Here is a 27,373-nt window from a genome sequence, read left to right as displayed (position 1 = left end):
GTAGCAGTGGATCAGTCATTCCACTCTTTGCGGTGCCGCAGAGCCCACTGAGGCAAACGTCGGGGCGGTTCCACTCCTTATAGGGAGGCACAGGTGGCGTTGCAGTAGACGATGTCCCATGACGATGACTTGGTGTTCGCACGAATGAGTGTGCTGTCATGTCGAGTTGGCTGAGTTGGCCTTCACTGTTGTTGATTCCATCTTTCAGTAGCGGTCCCTCTTGCGATGACGTAAGCAGTACCACCGCCTGTACAAAAAGTAGCAGTGGATCAGTCAATCCACTCTAGGCCACGCACCCTCGCTCCTAGGCTTACTTCCAGGTGGCGCAGCCTGTACCGCGCGCCACGCGCTCCTCTGTTCGCATTTCATTTTTCCCCGATAGTACCGTTTGATGTGCAACATTGACTTTTTGACTCGCAAGAAATGCCCACAGCACGGAGCTGTCTGGCGGGGGCAGTCAAGTGTTTGTCAGCAAAAAGACGTAAAATGCTAAAAAAAAGATGGTAGTCAGTTTTATTCGAGGTAACTCGTGCCGAGCGAACAAAAGTTTAACGAGCTAGACACTAGTGAACCAAGCTTTGGAGCACTAAGCCTAGCCTAGGCCAAGTCCCGGAGACGACGGGACTCGGCCTAGGCTTTCTGCGCAGGCAGAAAGGGAAACCTTGACATACTTTTTTTCGGTACCTCTAAGAGATCGGCTAGGCACAATTCTTTCTGTTACATGTAGCAACATAGATGGAGCATGGCAAAAAGAAACTGGTCATCAAACGGAAACTAAGAGAGACATGAGAAAATAGTCTGTAATGCGTGTATGCCAGCCCACTTACCTTACAGTGTTATTGAACTGAAGGAAGCAAAAGAATACTGAATGAAGCAAAAGAATGCCATGGCTGAATTAGGCAACGTCGATAACATGCTGTAAAAGCTTTATTCTCACTGCATTGCATATCCAAATTGAGCCGCTCTGGGGAAACCTTAAAATTTCTCGCTTTCTGAGTCAGTTATGAAAAGTGTAGAAGAGTGCGGTGACAGCAGTGCCTCCTGGAGGGGGCAACACCACCTATGATTACGTAGTTACGGTGCTCTACAAAAAATGGCGTTCGGTGCATTAAAAAAATGGCGTCGGACCGTGAAAACAAAATCTAAAAACTCGTGTAAGTTGCATTGTTGTATGAGACACACCAAGAAAAATGTTTGGAAAAAACCACAACTTATACACCGGAAATTACGGTAGTCAAGGTGCACAAAGAGGAAGAAGTTTTAAACCATAGCAGATAATCCAGCTACTATATCTCTGTCTCTTTTTGTATCTTTGTATTCTGACACTTACCTCTATTAATACTTCATTGTGTACATTGAGTGTAGTTTTCACATTTCTCAAGTTAGTCTCCCATGTCTGCAAGAAATTAAGTTAAGAAATTGAAGACAGGATGCAATATTTTAATTGTACAATCAACGTATTAATTTATGGCTTAATTATTTCTGTGCCCATAATGACAGTTAAGATCTGCCTAAAATAAATGATGCCAATTGTCAGTCTCATTTGTAAGTAACCAATCGCTCAAATGCTTCTCACCTGAAATATCTCCTAGGTACCCTGGTGAACACTACCTTACAGCTGCCCAAGAACTCGTCAGGAGGTACCCGCAACTGATGGATAAATCACGAACTCGCTGTGTGAGTATGCATTTATACATCAATGACCTGATCGTAACAACTAACTGTGACACCTTTGGTTGCCATTGTACCCAAAGGTGATAACTCTCGAGATTTCTCACAATCTGTTAGAGGCTGTCCAACTCATTTTGCTTTAGGGATTGAATTTGCAAATATACAAGTCATGAAGGCTCCATAATCTCCCCCTCCCTTTTCCTGCCTTTGACTGTCCTGCCTGTGCAGATCCGGATGAGCATTGTACCTGTGTGGGGTCGCATATGGCTACAGCATGATGCACGTTGAAGACCCCGGCTAGCAGTCATACTGCGCTGGCTATACCACATCTAGAGTACGAAGAAGTGTCGCCATACATCAAAGGCAGCCTGGCCTTACGCTGTATAAATACAAACGTTTATTTGAATTTTTTTTAATTTGATTGGTGTTATTTAAGTTGCAGATATGGTTGAGCAATTAAATCACATAGAATTGAGGTGATATGAACAATCTGTATCAGCATATTCTCCACCACCAAGGAGCCCTTACTACAAGGAGCCCATACTTCAGTTTGTTGTACCGCTGTCACAGCTGTGGCACTGATCGGCTGTAATGGTAGAGCGCATATTCAAGGATAAAACTGTACATTGCCTATTTCATGGGTTGCATGCTGGAAACAAATTTAGAAACGCTCAACAATATGCTGATAATGTTCACAGGCACTATACTCGGTGACAACTTTTCTTAGCATTTCTGAAGAGACGTGGAGAGTGCGTGCACAGCTCTAATCAGCGCTCAAAAGGGAAGATGGCATGCATGCCCATACTTTTGACAGCATTGCGAAGAGTTGTCTTCGAGTATAGTCACTTATTTGTTTTATGACAATTTTCCTAAAAAATCAATTACATTTGTGTAGACATGAGGCTGCAGGCCATCATTCGGCACCCCTGGGCAGTACAGTGTTTGTAAAATCATCAAATTAGTCAGTAAATTCAGCAGATAGGCAAAGTGGATACAATTTTCCCAAACATCACATATTGACTCTTGCTAGATAATAGTCTACTTTCATAAATCCCTCCCTGTAGCATGGCACATGCTCCAAACTAGGGACAGTTGGCAACTGAGAAGAATGGTGAAGCCAGCGGCGTAGACTTTCCATTTTCCTGGGGGGGGGGGGGGGGGGGGGGCAGGCTGAGAAGTTCTCCCCGGAGGGGGGGGGGGGGGGGGTGCGCTTTAACTGTTTGCCAGAACTGGAGATTGAAGCTAACGAAAGGCACGCTGGTACTTAATTTCCCATGTATTTTGTCAATAAAAGCAAAGTAGGCGTTATTTTGTTTACATGCCACTCCTAGGAGCTCGTTACATGGCACGTATACATATTAACGGCATTAGCGCACACGTATAAGGAAGAAAGAAGGGACAGAAAAGAGCGCTACTCACAACTGTATTTACAAAGATGAAGAAAAGAAAGAACGTCGTCCAGCTCCCCATAAAGATGAAAAAGGAAGAAGAGGAAGCAGAAATATAAAACAGGAATCTAAAACACAAAGTCGGGTGTTCCCTCGCGCGCACAGGCTGGATGCACTGGTTCTTTGAATAAACCCTAAAACCTTTGTTGGCTGTGCCTTCGTTGTCGTGGTGCAGGGTGTGTTTGCTTCAGTCTTCGCTCGCGCCTGGTCACCCGTGTCAGAGGGGAAGACGAGCACATCATCCATGGTCGGCTGCCGCTGGGTCGTCGTGTCTGATGTCTCGCGGCACCCGTGACTCATGCGAGTTCTGCATTGTCCGTGTTAAAAAGTCTGTCTCCTTGCCTGTTAAGGCCACCGATGGAACACTAATGCATTTAGTAGCTGCGGATTTGATGTAGAAGGCTTCTACCACTTCGCGGGTCATTTTATCCTTGTGCCTCTCTAGGGTTATTGTTTCCCCGAACAGCGGATTACAATTGCACTCTTTGCAATGTGTTGCAAGATGGCCTCCCACTGTGGCTCTCAAAGAATAATCATGCTCGCGAAGTCGGTCATTGAGGCACCTGCCTGTTTGACCTACGTAGATCTTGCCGCACGAGAGTGGAATCTTGTATACCACGCCTGAAGTGCACGGAACAAAAGGTTTAGCATGTTTTTTTGTGCACCTGTGTCTTGTGGCACCTTCGGCTTGCGAGTTGACTACGGAGCAAATTTTGCTCATTTTTTCCGGGGCTGAAAATACCACTCGGACCCCATACCGACTTGCCACGTTCTTTAAATTGTGTGACGTCTTGTGAAGGTACGGGATTACCACCGGTCTTGTCTTTCCTACATCTTGCTTGTTGGCTTGGAGGCCTTTTGCCCTTTTCAACAAGGTGTCCGCTACATTAGCCAGTAGTGGTAACGGATAGCTGGCTTTTCTGAGTCTTTCAACTTGCATCGAGAAGCTGGCTTCCATTGTGTGGCAACATGATTTCTTGAGCGCGGATCCCAAACATGTCAGAGCAATGCCCCTCTTGACGATCTTAGAGTGAGCCGAACTGAAATCCAAAATTCGTTTCTTGGAGCGTGGAGAGTACGTCCAGCACACATGCGTATCACCTAAGTGAAGCGAAAGGTCTAAAAACTGGAGAACGTTTTCTTGAGGGACCTCATACGTGAACCTGAGGCCCCCTCCATACTCAGTGAAGGTCGCCAAAATATCGGTCACCTGTGTGTGCACATCGGTGTTATCTTGAAGAACAACCAGGAAGTCATCCACATAGCGGGCTACCTTGTTAACTCCTCGACTTCCAAGCTCCCTTTCAATGGCACAGTCTACAGCTCCCAGATAAATGTCACTGAGGACTGGGGCTACACAGGAGCCAATACAAACTCCTGACTTTTGTACATAGCACCCATCTCGCCACCCAACAATCATGGACGTTAGATAAAAATATAAAAGCTCTAAAAAGCTCTCCGTTGAAATTCCACAGTAGCCTCTGAAGGAGAGCTCTCCATTGGCTTCAATACATGTCTTCACAGACTCCAATAATTGTGCATGTGGCAATGAGTAAAACAGGTTCTCCACATCTATACTGAAGGCCGTACCGATCTCATTGCTCTTTAACCGGAGAAATTCGACGATTTCCTCAGAATTCCCTACTTTGAAGGGGTCCTGTATTTTTAAAGATGACAGATGTTTTTGGAGATAGGTCGCGACTTGTCTTTGCCAGGAACCCTTTTCGGTGACAATCGCTCTAAATGGGCTTCCTTCTTTATGCGTCTTTACTGAGAAGAAGACTTCAAGATGAAACTTGTCAACCTTCCCGATTCTCGCTGCTAACTGAGTTAGAGACAGACGTTCACAAAGACGCTTTGCTGCATCCCGAGTTTTCTTGGTGTCCACTTCTACCCGTTTGAAATTTTTCGTGATTGCTGTTGAGGCTCGATCATTGTACATGTTTTCTGGTAGAACCACAAACTGTCCTTCTTTGTCTGATAGTAAGACACGCAGTCCATTGTCACCCATAAAATCCACCAGGGGCTTAAAATGCCCAACAGGTTTTTTCTTCTGCTGAGGGTGAAACTGTCAACTCACTCAGAGATGCACCGTGGTCTGTCCGTTTCCACTGTCCTATGGGCGATTTGCTTTGCTAGTGTAATCAGCTCCGGTGGGCTTACCACAGGTTCGAAACAGTACTTAGGGCCTATCCCTAGACGCTTGCCAATATCCGGTGGCATCCTTACCTCCCCCAGTGTTGTGTAGAGACCCACCGTGGAGGGCACCGGTTCATTTGCTTTTTTGGTCGGGAGATGTGGCCTGATCCTTTCCCAGAGAAACTCCGTAGAGTCTTTTGATGTGTTGTTCATTACATGGTAGAACCTTCTTTTTTGTCGTTCGTTGCCATTACCCGAAAAGCAGGCAACTCTCAGGCAGTCCCTCAGGAACCTCTCCTGACGCCAGTATTCGGATCGTAGGATACGGCAAATTCTTCTTGTATGCCCTATTGAAGGAACCAAGAAGCCACATAGTCCCCTGAGTTCCACAGGACATGTACCCCTTCGAATGTGCCAAGAGGCCACCCGAGCACTGCACACACTCTTGGCTATCAGGTCCACAAGGACACACGGAGGCAAAAAAGGAAGGTCAGAACTCAAAGGGGAAGGGCCCGATGCAAAAGAAATAAACTGTAAAAGGGTTGATAACTGGGCTAGTTGGTAGTTAGACATATTAACGGCATTAGCGCACACGTATGAGGAAGAAAGAAGGGACAGAAAAGAGCGCTACTCACAACTGTATTTACAAAGATGAAGAAAAGAAAGAACGTCGTCCAGCTCCCCATAAAGATGAAAAAGGAAGAACAGGAAGCAGAAATATAAAACAGGAATGTAAAACACACAGTCGGGTGTTCCCTCGCGCGCACAGGCTGGATGCACTGGTTCTTTGATTAAACCCTAAAACCTTTGTTGGCTGTGCCTTCGTTGTCGTGGTGCAGGGTGTGTTTGCTTCAGTCTTCGCTCGCGCCTGGTCACCCGTGTCAGAGGGGAAGACGAGCACATCATCCATGGTCGGCTGCCGCTGGGTCGTCGTGTCTGATGTCTCGCGGCTCCCGTGACTCATGCGAGTTCTGCATTGTCCGTGTTAAAAAGTCTGTCTCCTTGCCTGTTAAGGCCACCGATGGAACACTAATGCATTTAGTAGCTGCGGATATGATGTAGAAGGCTTCTACCACTTCGCGGGTCATTTTATCCTTGTGCCTCTCTAGGGTTATTGTTTCCCCGAACAGCGGATTACAATTGCACTCTTTGCAATGTGTTGCAAGATGGCCTCCCACTGTGGCTCTCAAAGAATAATCATGCTCGCGAAGTCGGTCATTGAGACACCTGCCTGTTTGACCTACGTAGATCTTGCCGCACGAGAGTGGAATCTTGTATACCACGCCTGAAGTGCACGGAACAAAAGGTTTAGCATGTTTTTTTGTGCACCTGTGTCTTGTGGCACCTTCGGCTTGCGAGTTGACTACGGAGCAAATTTTGCTCATTTTTTGCGGGGCTGAAAATACCACTCGGACCCCATACCGACTTGCCACGTTCTTTAAATTGTGTGACGTCTTGTGAAGGTACGGGATTACCACCGGTCTTGTCTTTCCTACATCTTGTTTGTTGGCTTGGAGGCCTTTTGCCCTTTTCAACAAGGTGTCCGCTGCATTAGCCAGTAGTGGTAACGGATAGCTGGCTTTTCTGAGTCTTTCAACTTGCATCGAGAAGCTGGCTTCCATTGTGTGGCAACATGATTTCTTGAGCGCGGATCCCAAACATGTCAGAGCAGTGCCCCTCTTGACGATCTTAGAGTGAGCCGAACTGAAATCCAAAATTCGTTTCTTGGAGCGTGGAGAGTACGTCCAGCACACATGCGTATCACCTAAGTGAAGCGAAAGGTCTAAAAACTGGAGAACGTTTTTTTGAGGGACCTCATACGTGAACCTGAGGCCCCCTCCATACTCAGTGAAGGTCGCCAAAATATCGGTCACCTGTGTGTGCACATCGGTGTTATCTTGAAGAACAACCAGGAAGTCATCCACATAGCGGGCTACCTTGTTAACTCCTCGACTTCCAAGCTCCCTTTCAATGGCACAGTCTACAGCTCCCAGATAAATGTCACTGAGGACTGGGGCTACACAGGAGCCAATACAAACTCCTGACTTTTGTACATAGCACCCGTCTCGCCACCCAACAATCATGGACGTTAGATAAAAATATAAAAGCTCTAAAAAGCTCTCCGTTGAAATTCCACAGTAGCCTCTGAAGGAGAGCTCTCCATTGGCTTCAATACATGTCTTCACAGACTCCAATAATTGTGCATGTGGCAATGAGTAAAACAGGTTCTCCACATCTATACTGAAGGCCGTACCGATCTCATTGCTCTTTAACCGGAGAAATTCGACGATTTCCTCAGAATTCACTACTTTGAAGGGGTCCTGTATTTTTAAAGATGACAGATGTTTTTGGAGATAGGTCGCGACTTGTCTTTGCCAGGAACCCTTTTCGGTGACAATCGCACTAAATGGGCTTCCTTCTTTATGCGTCTTTACTGAGAAGAAGACTTCAAGATGAAACTTGTCAACCTTCCCGATTCTCGCTGCTAACTGAGTTAGAGACAGACGTTCACAAAGACGCTTTGCTGCATCCCGAGTTTTCTTGGTATCCACTTCTACCCGTTTGAAATTTTTCGTGATTGCTGTTGAGGCTCGATCATTGTACATGTTTTCTGGTAGAACCACAAACTGTCCTTCTTTGTCTGATAGTAAGACACGCAGTCCATTGTCACCCATAAAATCCACCAGGGGCTTAAAATGCCCAACAGGTTTTTTCTTCTGCTGAGGGTGAAACTGTCAACGCACTCAGAGATGCACCGTGGTCTGTCCGTTTCCACTGTCCTATGGGCGATTTGCTTTGCTAGTGTAATCAGCTCCGGTGGGCTTACCACAGGTTCGAAACAGTACTTAGGGCCTACCCCTAGACGCTTGCCAATATCCGGTGGCATCCTTACCTCCCCCAGTGTTGTGTAGAGACCCACCGTGGAGGGCACCGGTTCATTTGCTTTTTTGGTCGGGAGATGTGGCCTGATCCTTTCCCAGAGAAACTCCGTAGAGTCTTTTGATGTGTTGTTCATTACATGGTAGAACCTTCTTTTTTGTCGTTCGTTGCCATTACCCGAAAAGCAGGCAACTCTCAGGCAGTCCCTCAGGAACCTCTCCTGACGCCAGTATTCGGATCGTAGGATACGGCAAATTCTTCTTGTATGCCCTATTGAAGGAACCAAGAAGCCACATAGTCCCCTGAGTTCCACAGGACATGTACCCCTTCGAATGTGCCAAGAGGCCACCCGAGCACTGCACACACTCTTGGCTATCAGGTCCACAAGGACACACGGAGGCAAAAAAGGAAGGTCAGAACTCAAAGGGGAAGGGCCCGATGCAAAAGAAATAAACTGTAAAAGGGTTGATAACTGGGCTAGTTGGTAGTTAGACATATTAACGGCATTAGCGCACACGTATGAGGAAGAAAGAAGGGACAGAAAAGAGCGCTACTCACAACTGTATTTACAAAGATGAAGAAAAGAAAGAACGTCGTCCAGCTCCCCATAAAGATGAAAAAGGAAGAACAGGAAGCAGAAATATAAAACAGGAATGTAAAACACACAGTCGGGTGTTCCCTCGCGCGCACAGGCTGGATGCACTGGTTCTTTGATTAAACCCTAAAACCTTTGTTGGCTGTGCCTTCGTTGTCGTGGTGCAGGGTGTGTTTGCTTCAGTCTTCGCTCGCGCCTGGTCACCCGTGTCAGAGGGGAAGACGAGCACATCATCCATGGTCGGCTGCCGCTGGGTCGTCGTGTCTGATGTCTCGCGGCTCCCGTGACTCATGCGAGTTCTGCATTGTCCGTGTTAAAAAGTCTGTCTCCTTGCCTGTTAAGGCCACCGATGGAACACTAATGCATTTAGTAGCTGCGGATATGATGTAGAAGGCTTCTACCACTTCGCGGGTCATTTTATCCTTGTGCCTCTCTAGGGTTATTGTTTCCCCGAACAGCGGATTACAATTGCACTCTTTGCAATGTGTTGCAAGATGGCCTCCCACTGTGGCTCTCAAAGAATAATCATGCTCGCGAAGTCGGTCATTGAGACACCTGCCTGTTTGACCTACGTAGATCTTGCCGCACGAGAGTGGAATCTTGTATACCACGCCTGAAGTGCACGGAACAAAAGGTTTAGCATGTTTTTTTGTGCACCTGTGTCTTGTGGCACCTTCGGCTTGCGAGTTGACTACGGAGCAAATTTTGCTCATTTTTTGCGGGGCTGAAAATACCACTCGGACCCCATACCGACTTGCCACGTTCTTTAAATTGTGTGACGTCTTGTGAAGGTACGGGATTACCACCGGTCTTGTCTTTCCTACATCTTGTTTGTTGGCTTGGAGGCCTTTTGCCCTTTTCAACAAGGTGTCCGCTACATTAGCCAGTAGTGGTAAAGGATAGCTGGCTTTTCTGAGTCTTTCAACTTGCATCGAGAAGCTGGCTTCCATTGTGTGGCAACATGATTTCTTGAGCGCGGATCCCAAACATGTCAGAGCAATGCCCCTCTTGACGATCTTAGAGTGAGCCGAACTGAAATCCAAAATTCGTTTCTTGGAGCGTGGAGAGTACGTCCAGCACACATGCGTATCACCTAAGTGAAGCGAAAGGTCTAAAAACTGGAGAACGTTTTTTTGAGGGACCTCATACGTGAACCTGAGGCCCCCTCCATACTCAGTGAAGGTCGCCAAAATATCGGTCACCTGTGTGTGCACATCGGTGTTATCTTGAAGAACAACCAGGAAGTCATCCACATAGCGGGCTACCTTGTTAACTCCTCGACTTCCAAGCTCCCTTTCAATGGCACAGTCTACAGCTCCCAGATAAATGTCACTGAGGACTGGGGCTACACAGGAGCCAATACAAACTCCTGACTTTTGTACATAGCACCCATCTCGCCACCCAACAATCATGGACGTTAGATAAAAATATAAAAGCTCTAAAAAGCTCTCCGTTGAAATTCCACAGTAGCCTCTGAAGGAGAGCTCTCCATTGGCTTCAATACATGTCTTCACAGACTCCAATAATTGTGCATGTGGCAATGAGTAAAACAGGTTCTCCACATCTATACTGAAGGCCGTACCGATCTCATTGCTCTTTAACCGGAGAAATTCGACGATTTCCTCAGAATTCACTACTTTGAAGGGGTCCTGTATTTTTAAAGATGACAGATGTTTTTGGAGATAGGTCGCGACTTGTCTTTGCCAGGAACCCTTTTCGGTGACAATCGCTCTAAATGGGCTTCCTTCTTTATGCGTCTTTACTGAGAAGAAGACTTCAAGATGAAACTTGTCAACCTTCCCGATTCTCGCTGCTAACTGAGTTAGAGACAGACGTTCACAAAGACGCTTTGCTGCATCCCGAGTTTTCTTGGTGTCCACTTCTACCCGTTCGAAATTTTTCGTGATTGCTGTTGAGGCTCGATCATTGTACATGTTTTCTGGTAGAACCACAAACTGTCCTTCTTTTTCTGATAGTAAGACACGCAGTCCATTGTCACCCATAAAATCCACCAGGGGCTTAAAATGCCCAACAGGTTTTTTCTTCTGCTGAGGGTGAAACTGTCAACGCACTCAGAGATGCACCGTGGTCTGTCCGTTTCCACTGTCCTATGGGCGATTTGCTTTGCTAGTGTAATCAGCTCCGGTGGGCTTACCACAGGTTCGATACAGTACTTAGGGCCTACCCCTAGACGCTTGCCAATATCCGGTGGCATCCTTACCTCCCCCAGTGTTGTGTAGAGACCCACCGTGGAGGGCACCGGTTCATTTGCTTTTTTGGTCGGGAGATGTGGCCTGATCCTTTCCCAGAGAAACTCCGTAGAGTCTTTTGATGTGTTGTTCATTACATGGTAGAACCTTCTTTTTTGTCGTTCGTTGCCATTACCCGAAAAGCAGGCAACTCTCAGGCAGTCCCTCAGGAACCTCTCCTGACGCCAGTATTCGGATCATAGGATACGGCAAATTCTTCTTGTATGCCCTATTGAAGGAACCAAGAAGCCACATAGTCCCCTGAGTTCCACAGGACATGTACCCCTTCGAATGTGCCAAGAGGCCACCCGAGCACTGCACACACTCTTGGCTATCAGGTCCACAAGGACACACGGAGGCAAAAAAGGAAGGTCAGAACTCAAAGGGGAAGGGCCCGATGCAAAAGAAATAAACTGTAAAAGGGTTGATAACTGGGCTAGTTGGTAGTTAGACATATTAACGGCATTAGCGCACACGTATGAGGAAGAAAGAAGGGACAGAAAAGAGCGCTACTCACAACTGTATTTACAAAGATGAAGAAAAGAAAGAACGTCGTCCAGCTCCCCATAAAGATGAAAAAGGAAGAACAGGAAGCAGAAATATAAAACAGGAATGTAAAACACAAAGTCGGGTGTTCCCTCGCGCGCACAGGCTGGATGCACTGGTTCTTTGATTAAACCCTAAAACCTTTGTTGGCTGTGCCTTCGTTGTCGTGGTGCAGGGTGTGTTTGCTTCAGTCTTCGCTCGCGCCTGGTCACCCGTGTCAGAGGGGAAGACGAGCACATCATCCATGGTCGGCTGCCGCTGGGTCGTCGTGTCTGATGTCTCGCGGCACCCGTGACTCATGCGAGTTCTGCATTGTCCGTGTTAAAAAGTCTGTCTCCTTGCCTGTTAAGGCCACCGATGGAACACTAATGCATTTAGTAGCTGCGGATATGATGTAGAAGGCTTCTACCACTTCGCGGGTCATTTTATCCTTGTGCCTCTCTAGGGTTATTGTTTCCCCGAACAGCGGATTACAATTGCACTCTTTGCAATGTGTTGCAAGATGGCCTCCCACTGTGGCTCTCAAAGAATAATCATGCTCGCGAAGTCGGTCATTGAGACACCTGCCTGTTTGACCTACGTAGATCTTGCCGCACGAGAGTGGAATCTTGTATACCACGCCTGAAGTGCACGGAACAAAAGGTTTAGCATGTTTTTTTGTGCACCTGTGTCTTGTGGCACCTTCGGCTTGCGAGTTGACTACGGAGCAAATTTTGCTCATTTTTTGCGGGGCTGAAAATACCACTCGGACCCCATACCGACTTGCCACGTTCTTTAAATTGTGTGACGTCTTGTGAAGGTACGGGATTACCACCGGTCTTGTCTTTCCTACATCTTGTTTGTTGGCTTGGAGGCCTTTTGCCCTTTTCAACAAGGTGTCCGCTACATTAGCCAGTAGTGGTAACGGATAGCTGGCTTTTCTGAGTCTTTCAACTTGCATCGAGAAGCTGGCTTCCATTGTGTGGCAACATGATTTCTTGAGCGCGGATCCCAAACATGTCAGAGCAATGCCCCTCTTGACGATCTTAGAGTGAGCCGAACTGAAATCCAAAATTCGTTTCTTGGAGCGTGGAGAGTACGTCCAGCACACATGCGTATCACCTAAGTGAAGCGAAAGGTCTAAAAACTGGAGAACGTTTTCTTGAGGGACCTCATACGTGAACCTGAGGCCCCCTCCATACTCAGTGAAGGTCGCCAAAATATCGGTCACCTGTGTGTGCACATCGGTCCCCTTCAAAGTAGTGAATTCTGAGGAAATCGTCGAATTTCTCCGGTTAAAGAGCAATGAGATCGGTACGGCCTTCAGTATAGATGTGGAGAACCTGTTTTACTCATTGCCACATGCACAATTATTGGAGTCTGTGAAGACATGTATTGAAGCCAATGGAGAGCTCTCCTTCAGAGGCTACTGTGGAATTTCAACGGAGAGCTTTTTAGAGCTTTTATATTTTTATCTAACGTCCATGATTGTTGGGTGGCGAGATGGGTGCTATGTACAAAAGTCAGGAGTTTGTATTGGCTCCTGTGTAGCCCCAGTCCTCAGTGACATTTATCTGGGAGCTGTAGACTGTGCCATTGAAAGGGAGCTTGGAAGTCGAGGAGTTAACAAGGTAGCCCGCTATGTGGATGACTTCCTGGTTGTTCTTCAAGATAACACCGATGTGCACACACAGGTGACCGATATTTTGGCGACCTTCACTGAGTATGGAGGGGGCCTCAGGTTCACGTATGAGGTCCCTCAAGAAAACGTTCTCCAGTTTTTAGACCTTTCGCTTCACTTAGGTGATGCGCATGTGTGCTGGACGTACACTTCACTCTCCAAGAAACGAATTTTGGATTTCAGTTCGGCTCACTCTAAGATCGTCAAGAGGGGCATTGCTCTGACATGTTTAGGATCCGCGCTCAAGAAATCATGTTGCCACACAATGGAAGCCAGCTTCTCGATGCAAGTTGAAAGACTCAGAAAAGCCAGCTATCCGTTACCACTACTGGCTAATGTAGCGGACACCTTGTTGAAAAGGGCAAAAGGCCTCCAAGCCAACAAACAAGATGTAGGAAAGACAAGACCGGTGGTAATCCCGTACCTTCACAAGACGTCACACAATTTAAAGAACGTGGCAAGTCGGTATGGGGTCCGAGTGGTATTTTCAGCCCCGCAAAAAATGAGCAAAATGTGCTCCGTAGTCAACTCGCAAGCCGAAGGTGCTTCAAGACACAGGTGCACAAAAAAACATGCTAAACCTTTTGTTCCGTGCACTTCAGGCGTGGTATACAAGATTCCACTCTCGTGCGGCAAGATCTACGTAGGTCAAACAGGCAGGTGTCTCAATGACCGACTTCGCGAGCATGATTATTCTTTGAGAGCCACAGTGGGAGGCCATCTTGCAACACATTGCAAAGAGTGCAATTGTAATCCGCTGTTCGGGGAAACAATAACCCTAGAGACGCACAAGGATAAAATGACCCGCGAAGTGGTAGAAGCCTTCTACATCATATCCGCAGCTACTAAATGCATTAGTGTTCCATCGGTGGCCTTAACAGGCAAGGAGACAGACTTTTTAACACGGACAATGCAGAACTCGCATGAGTCACGGGTGCCGCGAGACATCAGACACGACGACCCAGCGGCAGCCGACCATGGATGATGTGCTCGTCTTCCCCTCTGACACGGGTGACCAGGCGCGAGCGAAGACTGAAGCAAACACACCCTGCACCACGACAACAAAGGCACAGCCAACAAAGGTTTTAGGGTTTAATCAAAGAACCAGTGCATCCAGCCTGTGCGCGCGAGGGAACACCCGACTTTGTGTTTTACATTCCTGTTTTATATTTCTGCTTCCTCTTCTTCCTTTTTTATCTTTATGGGGAGCTGGACGACGTTCTTTCTTTTCTTCATCTTTGTAAATACAGTTGTGAGTAGCGCTCTTTTCTGTCCCTTCTTTCTTCCTCATACGTGTGCGCTAATGCCGTTAATATGTCTAACTACCAACTAGCCCAGTTATCAACCCTTTTACATGGCACGTAAACAGCGTCTCGGTAAGGATCATGGCCCGGGCCGGGGGGAGCTTGGATTTCACCAGGGGGGGGGGGGGGGGGGGGGCACAAGCCCTGATGCCACCCCGTAGTCTATGCCTATGGGTGAAGCCATATATTTTTTGGTTGGGATCAATGTATGAATGCATCGGCACTCCAAATACACATTAAAATGTTAAAAGAGAGCTGAGAAAAATAAGACAAAAACTGCTAAAGATCTGTGATGAGAGACTGAGACGACGAAACTATGCTCACAATCTACTGTTCCCAGAATCCACCGTGTCGCACCTCTCCACCAGGGCCATTTCAATTTTGGGAAAGGTCTATTGTCAATTACGTCATTAATCAGACTTTTTCTGATGTCACATTTTAGGCCTCCTGGCACGCAGGTATCAAGAACCGAGCCCGAAATGTTCGCAAAAGGATGCCAGCTGGACTCATGGAGGTGGATTCTGCAAGGGCAAAAGCCAAGGCTCGACAACAAAGCCGAAGGGTCGAACTTCCTGGCGACCACCACTCTGTGCCGAAGAAGGCAGTCAGAAACGTAAGCTCATGAGTAGATGAGGGTTAGAAACATTTCGTTTGAGCTGCCAAATTATGTAAATATTGAAGTACCTTATAAAAAATGCACTCTATTTCCACGGAAAAGGCTGGTCGAACAGCCTTGAGGCAATTGGTTTAATTTTTTACTTGCTTGTTCCACTATGTGAGTACTCTGTGGCATTGAAACTGGGGAGAAGGCGGGACGGGGGGAAGACCCCTAGGACATTTCTCGTAAAATAATCAGAGGAAGGGAAGAGAAATCCCGCCTTCCTCACCTCCATCTCTTAAACACTTCCCACACTCCTGGTGTGCTTGTAACATCCAAGGAAAGGAAAGGCCCATTTCTTTCATGGGGTATTGTTTACTTTCTTTGTCAAAGAGAAGCAGAAACAAAAATATTTTTATTTGTTCATGGTGCATGTGACAAAACTGATTTGTTCATGGTGCATGTGACAATTACTATAGAATTGTTAAATTCTTGTGCATGTCCCAGTGAAATCTCAGAAAGAGAAATCATGGAAGCAGGTTCTATCAGTCAGTCATAACACTCATCAGAAAAAACAAGAAAGGAAATGGGAACTAGGGATAGAGAAGAATTGTTAAAAGGGCAATGCAAATTTTTTTTTTTACTTTCGATAAGTATAGTTTAGAATTATTCCTGGATATTTGTAACATATGAAACACGCATTGCTTTTTTTTCTCCACACAATGGCAGTCACAAAAAAAGATTTGAAAAAAACGAAAACCAGATAAAGCAGCCACGTGATCTGGAGCCAAATTAAATGCCTCCAGTGTTTAACATAGCCACGCTCTGGGGCTGCAAAAGCACAGGGTGCTGCCTGAGTTCCGTACATTGTTCAAAAGTTCTGCTATTCCCGCCATCACAGCGATTTGACATGAGTCACTACCCAAATGCATCTCGATGCATTGAATGTCATGAGTCCTAATCGAATGCTGACGCAGTGCTTGTGTCCACTGTATGAGCTGTACTAAATATCATCACAGCGAAAATCTCGAAGCTTGGTGACAAAATCCTGGAGATCATATTGTTGGCGTTGTCCTTGCAACTTCGCCATCAAGTTTCGCGAAAAAGAGGCTGGAAGAAAACGCCCATTTTTATCTTTCTAAGTTCACTGCGACGAAGACGCTTCTTGGAAAGTGGCGTTGTGTTAGAATATTCTTGGGTCCCACTAGTGCCTGGAAGCTTGTGTTAAGTGAGAAACACTCCTACCAATCATTGTTGCACGGCCCCTTCAAAGGGGGTACGTAATAAGAATTTACAGAATGAAAACATACCAGGGACAGAAGACTGACACATACAGATCTTTTGAAACGTCTATGTCCGTCTTTTGCCCCTGCTGGGCGTTTATTTTTTTGTCTTTTACTACCAGGAAAATGGTCCTCTAAAAAGAATGAGATGCTCCAAGGTCTTGGAAGAGCAGTCACATTATTAGGCTTGTTCTATTTACCTGCACCTGCTGCATTAGTGCAGAAAAGTGTAGGGCGGTGTACTTCCGGTCATATCTCAATACACATACCGGAAGTACACTACACCTACACTTCTCTGCACCCGTGCAGGAGGTGCACGTAAATCGAACAAGCTTATTGAAGGATAAAAGGTTTATGCTGTCGAACATTGAACTCGAGTGCACTGATATTGTGAGTGTCTTTTTTATTCATTGAACAAAACAATAATATATAAATATATAGACATTGTATTCCTGAAATGATTTAAAAATACCATAGCAATGTTCTGACTGTTTCGGAATCGATGTAACACAGCATGCTTTGCATATGCTTGCCATTGTGAGTCATCCTCACATCTCTTGTTGGGCAATTGTTAGTTTGTTGGGTGTCTTGAAGGGGGTCCTCTATAGACCAACAGAGTCTTTACAAACAAGCCCGCTTTGCCCACACCAAGTGTGGGCACTGCGCTTGTGCAGCAACTGAATTCGGGAGGAATACGTAATGTGTTTGCGCATGCGCAGTACTGACAGGAGCGCCACCGCAGTGGCGTGACATCAGTGAGTTGAGCTGGTCTATATTATTCCTAAGAACACTGTTACAAAAAATGAAACATACAATCTTTATCTAAAAAAACAACATGAAAAGCATTGCTTTTAAATTGTTTTTACAATTTCAGATGGTTCAGGCTACAGACTGTGGCCCTGGAGAAGATGAGGAAACGATCAACGGGCAGATTGAGTTTATGAAGAAAGAGATGAAGAAGACGGTGTGGGACAAAAGGAAAGTGCAAGACGCTATGAACCGAACCTACAAAGCCAGGCGGGCATGGTTAAACGGAGCAAATTTGACAGTGACTGCTGTGACAGATCGCTACCCAGCCCTTACGCGGGCACAAGAAGCAAGTATTCATCCTAAACCTATTAGTTTAACTAGGCTACAGATTTCCTGGTGTTTAAGGATGAACAAAATATTTGCAGGCGTTTTTTTGGAGTTTATTTTATGTAACAAATTTTGTATTTCGACAATTTGGTTTGTGCAAATGCAAAAAAAGATTATTACTCACAAAAACAATTGCAGAAAAAAAACTTGTAAAAACTAAGAGCTTAAGTTTAATTGACATCTTGTTGACACCCTTATAATTCCTCTCACTCACAATTATGCAACAGCACTGGCAAACGACAGACAGCGAGTTGGAACCCAGTTCAAGGTGTGGGTACTTTGCAAGTAATGTAAACATCTGGAGCCTTTGGTTTTATTATTTCTTCACAGATTACCTGGCAGTGCCCAAAGGCATTATAACAAGTTAGGAAAATAATGTACTCATCATGACACCTGTAACAACCGGTTCCACTCTACAATGGTTTTAACCGAAAAAGAATTGGCATACATGCTCATCCTGTCACAGTGCTTCCTCAGTTTAAAAGTGTGTTTGTTGTGTAAAGGAACAAAATATGGTTACTTTAAGTAGACATCACTGTTAATTCAAGTTTGATTTTTTCTTTAATATTAAGAATAAAATGTTTAATCAAATATTCAGAATAAAAACCAACCTTGAAGTTATCCCACTACCCTTCTCCTTCATGTAATAGCAAAAATATAAGTGTTCTCAAGCAAAATGTTTCTGTTACAAGGAATGCAAGTAACAACGGCCAGTGTACTTTCGAGCAGTGTTGCCCAGCTCTGGCTTAAAAAGAACAAAAACTTTGGGACTATCCGTGGTGGCTGCCCGACTGACGGTAACTTTCATGCCACTGTCCTTTAAGGATAGTAATTCCAGTAAGAGTATGTGCATGACATATGTCTGAGGGAGGATTTATGAAAATAATACAGTCGCCGACTGATTATTCGGACTCGGAAGGGACCCGCCCCGAAATGGTCCGAGCAAGCAGTCCGAAAATTCGGTAGATGAAAAGCTTGCCTTTATTACGCCTAAGCAGGCTTTAAAAAGCCGTCAATAGTGGCTTGCTTCATCTTTTGCCTGCTTGCGATGATGTCTGCTTGCATTTGTGTGAGCGCCGTGTTCTCGTCGTACACATTCAACAGCAATGTTAATGCATTCATAATGTCTGCTGTCAATGGCTGCAGGCGGTAGTCGTCGTCGGAGTCTCATTTTCTGCTGATGCGAAAAACGAGACGAAAGGTGCAAACCCACAAACGCAAAATGCCTGCCGGCGACGCGAAAGTGGGGCGGAGGCGTGAAGGGATGGAAGGAAACAAAGCAAAATAATAATAATAATGATGATGATGATGACGTACAGCTAAATGGAAAAAAAAAGGGCTAGCGGTAGGACTCAGGAGTAAGTATACTCAAGTCGCGCTGCCAAACCAAACCAAGCCAATTCATTTGCAGCGAACATAGAATTCAAAATGGCCACTTCTCGGTGGTGTTTCCCGCTGATCGCTCGCGACGAGTTTGTCCGAATTATCAAACTTTCGTACTTCAAGCTGTCCGAAACATTGGTCGTGAATATACACTACGTCTTTGGGATAAGTCACGGTTCCTCCTTTAGGTCCGAACTATCGAACTTTTGTCCTAAGCATGTAAGTCACCGAAAAATTGGTCGGTGACTAACATGCTTAGAACAAGTTTCCGGAAATCAGTGGGTTTTTTTCGTTTTAAAGAAGTCTGAATTTCTGACACTGGAGAATGTCTCTTGGCATTTTTCGGTGAAAATCCGAAAGTCTGCTGCCTAATTATAACTAAAGAGTGTCAGCTATGATTTACAGTGCATGTGGTAGATCTTTGCATAATTTCATGCATTAGCTATGCTGTACAATTCTCTTGAACACTAAAAAAAATGTACAGTAAACTCTCACTTGAGCAAACCTCAAGGGACCCAAGGAACATTCACTAAACTGAATATATTCACTAGAATATGGAACAGCATAGGGCACAACATACATCGAGTCAAAAGTGTGAAATGCAATTTATGGAGTCACGTATATCAATATAATATACAAAGTGCATAACAGTTACCCTGCTGCTTTTTCATTTTGAAAAAAAAATTTTCATTTGCACCGGTGCTCTTAATGCGCAAGAAGTAGCAAAGCTGTCCAGAGAGTATCTTTTTTTGCACTTCCTCTGGCACAGCCTGTTGCTGTGACGAAGCCATACCGCAACGGCATCGTCCACTGGCTCAAAATATCCCGTGCCGAGTCGTTTCACGTTGGGATGCTCCTCCAAGCTTTGACTTTTGCTTCACTATCGTTGACAACGTCGACGGTGGAATCCTGTAGTCCTTCGCAACGTCCACTTGCCTTTAACCGTTGTCCAGGCGCTGAAGGATTTTGAGCTTGTCCGATAGAGACAGCCGCTTCTGTTGTACTCATAACGAAAGTGGGCGCACAAACTGCTGTCCTGCCGTTGTTACCCAAAACTAAGATGGCCGAACGGAAGTGGTGACAAAGAACAGACACACCATGTGGTTTGTTTTCGTCTACCACACCGCCGCTCTGCCTCGGCGGCACTGTAAACACCAGCGATGATACGCCGCCGCTGTAGAGACAGCGCCAGCGGGGCGGCAGGCATTAGCTATGCCAGCACTGCAGAGCACCCAACTTCGCTGAACTGATTGCAAAAATAATCCTGGGTCCACCGATCAAGTTTGTTGAACTGGAATACTCGCTATTCCGAAATTTGTTTTTCGTTGAACTGAAACATTTTTGCACAGAATGCATATGAAAACTGCCGGGAAGTTTTTTAAAGTTCGTTATTTTGAAATATTTGTTAAACCGACGTTCACTCAATTGAGAGTTTACTGTATACATATGCCAGTAAAACTTAAACCCGGCTGTTAAGGATTGAGGGATGAGTTCCAGACTATGAAAATTTTATTATTTAATGTTGACATGCAATTCAGCAATTTACATAGAATTGTCAACCTAGCCAGTAGTCAAGGTAAATGGGTTAAATACGGGGGGTGATCAAAAAGTTCCGGGACTGATTTTGTAGCGTAGAAAGTGAGGGCAGTACAGTGATGCGTGCGCAGCAGTCAAAGTAAAGAATCTTATGTCTCATTATACCAAAGGGCGTCTCTCTGTGAAAATTTGGAGCTGCGCTACACCAGTTTGTTTGACCACATGCACGAGCATGATGGCGATCTTTCCATACACTACAAACCAAAGCAAGAACGAACATCAATTTTATGTCAAGCTCAGCAAACGTAAAACAGAGACCTCTAAAATGGTTTAGAAAGCTAATGTAAAAAAAAAGTGAGGTGTGCGATGTGTTTTGAGTGGCACTCGCACCTCAAGAATGGCAGAACGTCACCAAAGTCAAGGAGAGGTCGGATAAAGTCGCCCTACTACTCTTCGTCTTTCAGCGATGTTCTGCCATTCCTGAATCGTGAGTGCCACTTAAAAAACTTCGCGAAATTCACTGCTTTTTCACACAAGCCTGCTGAATCATATCGATTGTCTCTGCTTTATATTTGTCGAGTTTGACGCAAAATTGATGTTCGCTCTTGCTCTGGTTTGTAGTCTATAGTAAAATAGCTATTGTGCCCATGCACGTAGTCACGAAAACTTGTGAAACGCAGCTGCAAATGTTCACAGAGCGGTGCCCTTTGGTATAACGAGACACAAAGGTCCCTTTCTTTGACTGCTGAGCGCGCATAGATATGTGCTGCCCTCTCTTTTTTTGCTACAAAATGAGTCCCGGAACTTTCTGATCACACCTCGTATAATGCAGACGAAAATATTAGCTAATAAGAACATGGTCTGTCTCATAGAGCAAAAGGCAGGAGTAGGCACCATCATGACCAAGTGACATAATCTGATTCTTTTTTAGTTTTATTATAGTGTTGACATCTCATTCATAAATTGATCACAATTTATTATTTACAGATTCGACAGGAGTTCAGACGGCTGACAGGTCGAGATGCCGAGGAGGGTCTTGATGCGTTCCTTGAAAGGAAAACTGAAGAACTCTACAAGCTCTTCCTTATGAAGGCTGCCTCCAAACGACAGGCAAAGGAAATTCTGGAGTACTCCAAGGGATGCTCTCAAGAAGAGAGTGCAAGTAAGTGCCAAAAGAAAATTGCTTTCCCCTCTGGCATGTTTTTGGAAGCTTTCTAAGGTAGCTAATTTGCTTGTAAGTGCCTACAAAACCAGCAATTATTATGCTGCAAGTCTTACGGCCAACAACATGAGCAGATATTTTGAAATCATAATTTTTAGAAAATAAATGATGCCATGGCTACAACAGTAACATACAGCTATGTAAAGTATAGGGAGAACATTTGAACGGTACTAGCGCACACGTATGAGGAAGAGAGAAGAGACAGAAAAGAGCGCTACTCGCAACTGTATTTACAAAGATGAAGAAAAGGAAGAACCTCGTCAAGATCCCCATAAAGATGAAAAAGGAAGAGGAAGCAGAAATATAAAACAGAAATATAAAACACAAAGTAGGGTGTTCCCTCTCGCGCACAGGCTTGAGACACTGGTTCTTTGATTAAACACCAAAACCTTTGTTGGCCTTTTCGTTGCCGTGGTGCAGGGTGTGTTTGCATCAGTCTTCGCTCACGCAGGGTCACCCTTGTCAGAGGGGAAGACGAACACCTCGTCCGTGGTCGGCTGCCGCTGGGTCGTCGTGCCTGATGTCTCGTGGCACCCGTGACCCATGCGAGTTCTGCATTGTCCGTGTTAAAAAGTCTGTTTCCTTGCTTGTTAAGGCTACCACCACCTCGCGGGTCATTTTATCATTGTGCCTCTCTAGGGTTATTGTTTCCCCGAACAGCGGATTGCAATTGCACTCTTTGCAATGTGTTGCGAGATGGCCTCCCACTGTGGCTCTCAGAGAATAATCATGCTCGCGAATCTGCAGCGTGTGGCATCGGTAGCCTTAGCAAGCAAGGAAACAGACTTTTTAACACGGACAATGCAGAACTCGCATGAGTCACGGGTGCCGCGAGACATCAGGCACGACGACCCAGCGGCAGCCCACCACGGATGAGGTGTTCGTCTTCCCCTCTGTCAAGGGTGACCCTGCGTGAGCGAAGACTGATGCAAACACACCCTGCACCACGGCAACGAAAATGCCAACAAAGGTTTTGGTGTTTAATCAAAGAACCAGTGTCTGAAGCCTGTGCGCGCGAGGGAACACACGACTTTGTGTTTTATATTCCTGTTTTATATTTCTGCTTCCTCTTCTTCCTTTTTCATCTTTATGGGGATCTTGACAAGGTTATTCCTTTTCTTCATCTTTGTAAATACAGTTGTGAATAGTGCTCTTTTCTGTCTCTTCTCTCTTCCTCATACGTGTGCGCTAATACCGTTCAAATGTCTAACTACCAAGTAGCCCAGTTATCAACCCTTTTAAAGGGAGAACATTTATTATGATTGTAATGCCATGCTAATATTTATTTGCAGGGAAGTATTGTGACTGTCTACATTTTTTAACTTTTTCTCAAGCGTTTCTTGGCAATGGCGCCCTGCTCCTGCTGCCATGCCTGATGAATGAAAAGAGTACCTCGATTCTTAAGAAATTGGTATGAGCAACTCATTATGCACATCTTAATTTTCATGCAAATAGCTTTTATTACTGGCAGTCAACCTCCATACAAATAATAATTATAGACAGCAGGGCGACAGATATAGTTTTCTTTGTTAATTAGAAATGTCTAAAAGGATGCACTAATATAATAGTACACAGCATGACACAAAGCGACCAAGTGATCTCTAGTGTTTTTTTCTTTTGTTGCACAGCTGAAGGACTGGGGTCAAAACTACTAGTATAGTGAACTGTGCTTATGCTGGGTGTCAACCTATACTCCGTTTCACAATAATTTGGTGAACTGTGAAGGTTGCAGCCAAAATGCGCCCCAGTAAGGGCGTCGGAGCAAGGCACATACAACCCTCCATGATTGAAGCCACAGAGGGCTTCAATTGCAATTGGACTCGCACGATTGCATCTGGCCACATCACATGGAAGAAATAGACGAAGACATGTTACGTTTGAACGATACTTAATTCGGATCAACTCTTTTCAAAGAACGACGTGGCTTTTGAACAATTTTTGAAGTTTGAACGATCGAAGCCCTGTAATCGACCACTTCCGCTCAAAACGTCGCCCTAGCTATAACACCCGCCACAGATTCGCGGGTACATTAGGCGTATGGTTGCCTTGTGAACTGACCCCGAAGAGCTCACTACTGAAGTGGACGGCATTGTCACAGTGATGGACGTTCATCCAAAGTTGTTTGGTTTCGCAGCAGACGACTTTAGGCTAGCATGCAGACAACAGTTGGTTCCTCCGTGCCTCGCATTTGCTGCAGCGATACAAACTCTGTAGTGACGTCGTGTCACTGCCTCGCTCCGACGCCCTTATTGAATCGCAGGGGCTATAGCCTCCACAATTTGCCAAGTTATCGTGAAACAGAGTATAGTAGGTACATCAATCCCTTTTAAAACCCCATTGAGTAACATTGGCAGTCACCATTTGTTGGACATCAAGGATGTGATTGGATTGGAGTCCTTTCTGGTCGATGACCTTACGCATTGTATAAACGAGCCGAGCCGAGTTAATGCAAAGCACTCGTACAGGTCACGCACCCTCATGTCTAATACATGCTCAGAATATGTAATGAAGCTATAGTGAACTCAGATACCCTTCCTCTCAAATTTTAGTGTGTATCAGAATGTCTAACAGACGTTTCTAAAAGATTGCCAGAAGTAGCCAAGTGTGAATATCCATGTGAGTACAGATGTGGGAGAATTGGAAAGTTAAGAGGAATTATTTAGCCTATGGGTGTTCAAAACTGTCCATGTACAACATGGTACCACCACCACTGTTCAACATTGCTTGCAACCAGGCTAGCAATGGCCATGGTGCTCACATCACAAACGTCCCAAGATGCCTATCTCTCACTTTGATTACTGCTTCATAGAAAAATATAGAGAGTCATTCAAGATAGATAGTGCACTTATTTTTAATTTGTCATTTATGCTTGCAGTTTCATTTCGGTATCCCTTTAAAAATGTCTGACAACTTGTGAACCTGGAAACATTGTGTTACCCTAGTGGAGGAAATTTAGTGTAGAAGTTCACCTGTCTGCTTCTGAATAAACAAATAGGTTCAGGGAATTTCTAGATGTTATACATGGCAGTATTCCTTTTCCTTTTTCTACAGGAGCCAGGCACCCAGCACATGAACCCATGTATTGTATACGTTGGGGAAGATGTCTTGACCTCTCCCATGTATGCAGTGAAAGTCGAAGAACTGAGCATTGACGTTCCAAGCCTCAAGCAAGCTTTCTCATTGCTAATAAGCCTATTCTGGGCCTTCGGCATTCACTATACTCCGGAGGCCAAGAATATGCTCACCATCCTGGAGCATGCCATTGGTGTTTCTCATACAAAAATGGGCACGGTTGCACTTCGGGTTTGGAGCTCATTGTGAGCTTCAGACCTGCAGATAGACGAGGCAATTTTTCCTGTTGTTCCAAAGATGCTGACAACTTTTCAGATGCTGCAACACAAAAAACAAACTACTCAATTACTTAGATTTAGAAACTTTTGAGGCAGCAGTTAGAAATTAAGAATGCAGCATTTCCACGCCATTCCTTGTGGGGTCAGGATGATCACCGACACAGGGATAGATTTTTTGCCGTGATTTTGTGAGCTAATGGTTTCAAGGGCATCAGCAGAGGACATAGAAACATGCTATTACTGCATAATTTGGTGTACATACAGTGTGAGAGTTGCATTTTAATCAGGATTACAACCAAAAGTAGCTCGTCGTTGTAACAGGAGACTGGAATTGCAGCTGTTGCGGCGCCACGATGTATTAGAGATGTCGGTTACATATCAAAATATTTCTAGGGGTAACTAATTTCTAGGGATAACATCTTGCATATTTCTATGCAAGATGGCGGTACGAACGGAACGGAACGTCGCCGCCTGCTTTGATTGGTCAGTGCTATGCCGCTGACCAATCGCAGCAGGCGGCGATGTCCCGGCCCCTTCGTCCCAGCTTGTCCCGCAGTCTTACATAGCCCCCCAGGAGGTCGAAAGTAATCTTAAGTTCCTCGTTGGAGTGTGCCAAATGGCCTTTGTTGGCATGTCAGACCCCCAAATTCACCTCCGTCTCGCAAAGTCAAGATGTCGAGAAAGTTTCCTCATGTCAAGCTGACATAAACACACCTCTTTCTTTGCTAGAGCGCAGCAAATTTGTCATGGTCAATGTGCTGAGAAACTGAGTGAGAGATAGGAGACAAGAACGTGCAGGGACGTTAGAACTCTGAGCTCTAGTTGGAACGATTAGTGCGTTGTAGACCTATAGCTAGCTGCCTTTGTCTCAATTGCAAACGTTGAATGCGTTTGAATGCGAGAGCCAAATGCCCGGTGCCAGCGTTCTGCATTCTAATGCATTCGACGAGCGCAGTGGAAACAAAGGCAGCTAGCTTTAGGTTTACCCACTAACCATTCGAACCAGAGCTCGGCGTTCCGGCATTCCCGCACGCTCTCATCTCCTCTCTCTCTCTCTCGGCACATTTGTTTTTCGCCAAAAGCTTACGTTCATGGAGATGCTATTACAAGAGTGATGCGAGAAAATCTCGGGTATTGCAGTATTCATCTACATTTTGTGTCACAACGACCAATAGTTTGTCAGCAACCCTAGAATCGCATGAAAAATTGCCTTCTCTGGAGTAAACCATGATCAACCAATTGCTATTTTTTTTAAACTGAGGGCAACTTTTTATATTTCTGGCATAGTGAATTATACTTATTGTTGAAACTGGGTTTTATGGGCTATGCCCACTATATATACTTGTATGGTTTAAACAATATACATCTTTGCAGATTATACATTTTCAGATGCTTTTCTAAGCAGTGAAATTACTAGTTCCGAGTGCTTTAATTATTTTGTTTGTAATGTTTTAAGTGACCTATTTATTTTGATGTAAGTTAATTGCTGTGTTTGATATTGTTCACAGGTGCCAATAGGAAGGCTGCAGGGCTGTTTCTGGCTTTTAACATAAAGTATAATTATTATAATAATTACAGTACATCCAATTGTTCAGTGTTATAAAAGACTTTTTTTTGTTTTTCATTTGCTTTCATTTACTTCAAGAAGTGAGTTGTTTTCAATGATTTTACTTTTTCAAGAAGGAAAAAAAAGTGTAAATCCCATGTAAAATAAAGGAAAAACTGCCACGTTTACTGTCTTCATTAGAAGCACTTTATACAATTCAAGGAGTAATTATATAATGCCCCAAGCTTTCTGCACTGCTTATGTTAAATGCCTCCATGCTTAGCAAGCACACTAAAATTTGGGCTTTAAAAATTCTGAGCTAGGAAGGTAAGGTTTCGAAAGCTGCGAAATGCCCAAATTTGATCAAAATGGTATGTATCGGGTCAATACGGTAAACAAACAAACAAACAAACAGGTGTATCTGTCCTCGCAGTAGAGCCCACTCTAGCAAAAACTCTGGAATCCTAGTTTTACTATTAGTATAATGTTTGTAATGCATACATAACAATGTTTTTTTTTTTTTTTTGGTTAAATGTTTCCTGCTTTCATGTAAGTTTTTTTGCTTTGCTTTATAATCGAAGGTGCCAATAAGAAAGCTGCAGGTTGTTGCTGGCTTCGGAAAGTGACATTACTATAATTATTATAGTTAGATAGTCCAGTACTGAAAAAAAGAATCCTTTTCAGATTTTCATTTCCACAATGTTTTAAGAGTTACCGACAAGGTTGTTTAAGAGGTTCATTTAAGTTTTAAAATAAACTATTTTTCGAAATAAAGTTGTATATATCAGACTTGGAAAGTAAGAGAATACAAACAATTGCCACTTGT

At 44.7% G+C, this 27,373-nt stretch overlaps 1 protein-coding gene across 1 annotated transcript in view; it reads left to right on the top strand.

The window, feature by feature from the left end:
- Positions 1 to 25,063, top strand: part of LOC121833909 — a 33,610-nt gene extending 8,547 nt beyond the window's left edge. The window contains exons 4-8 of the mRNA XM_042287616.1: positions 1,593 to 1,677; positions 14,935 to 15,105; positions 17,248 to 17,469; positions 21,417 to 21,591; positions 24,703 to 25,063. Coding sequence (XP_042143550.1) covers positions 1,593 to 1,677; positions 14,935 to 15,105; positions 17,248 to 17,469; positions 21,417 to 21,591; positions 24,703 to 24,803 — 754 coding nt within the window. The 3' untranslated portion in view covers positions 24,804 to 25,063. The remainder of the gene's footprint in view (positions 1 to 1,592; positions 1,678 to 14,934; positions 15,106 to 17,247; positions 17,470 to 21,416; positions 21,592 to 24,702) is intronic.
- The last annotated feature ends 2,310 nt before the right edge of the window (positions 25,064 to 27,373 follow it).

Source organism: Ixodes scapularis, unplaced genomic scaffold (genome assembly GCF_016920785.2).
Source record: "Ixodes scapularis isolate PalLabHiFi unplaced genomic scaffold, ASM1692078v2 ptg000035l_1__unscaffolded, whole genome shotgun sequence".
Taxonomy (NCBI): domain Eukaryota; kingdom Metazoa; phylum Arthropoda; class Arachnida; order Ixodida; family Ixodidae; genus Ixodes; species Ixodes scapularis.
This window is presented reverse-complemented; position numbering and strand designations above follow the sequence as displayed.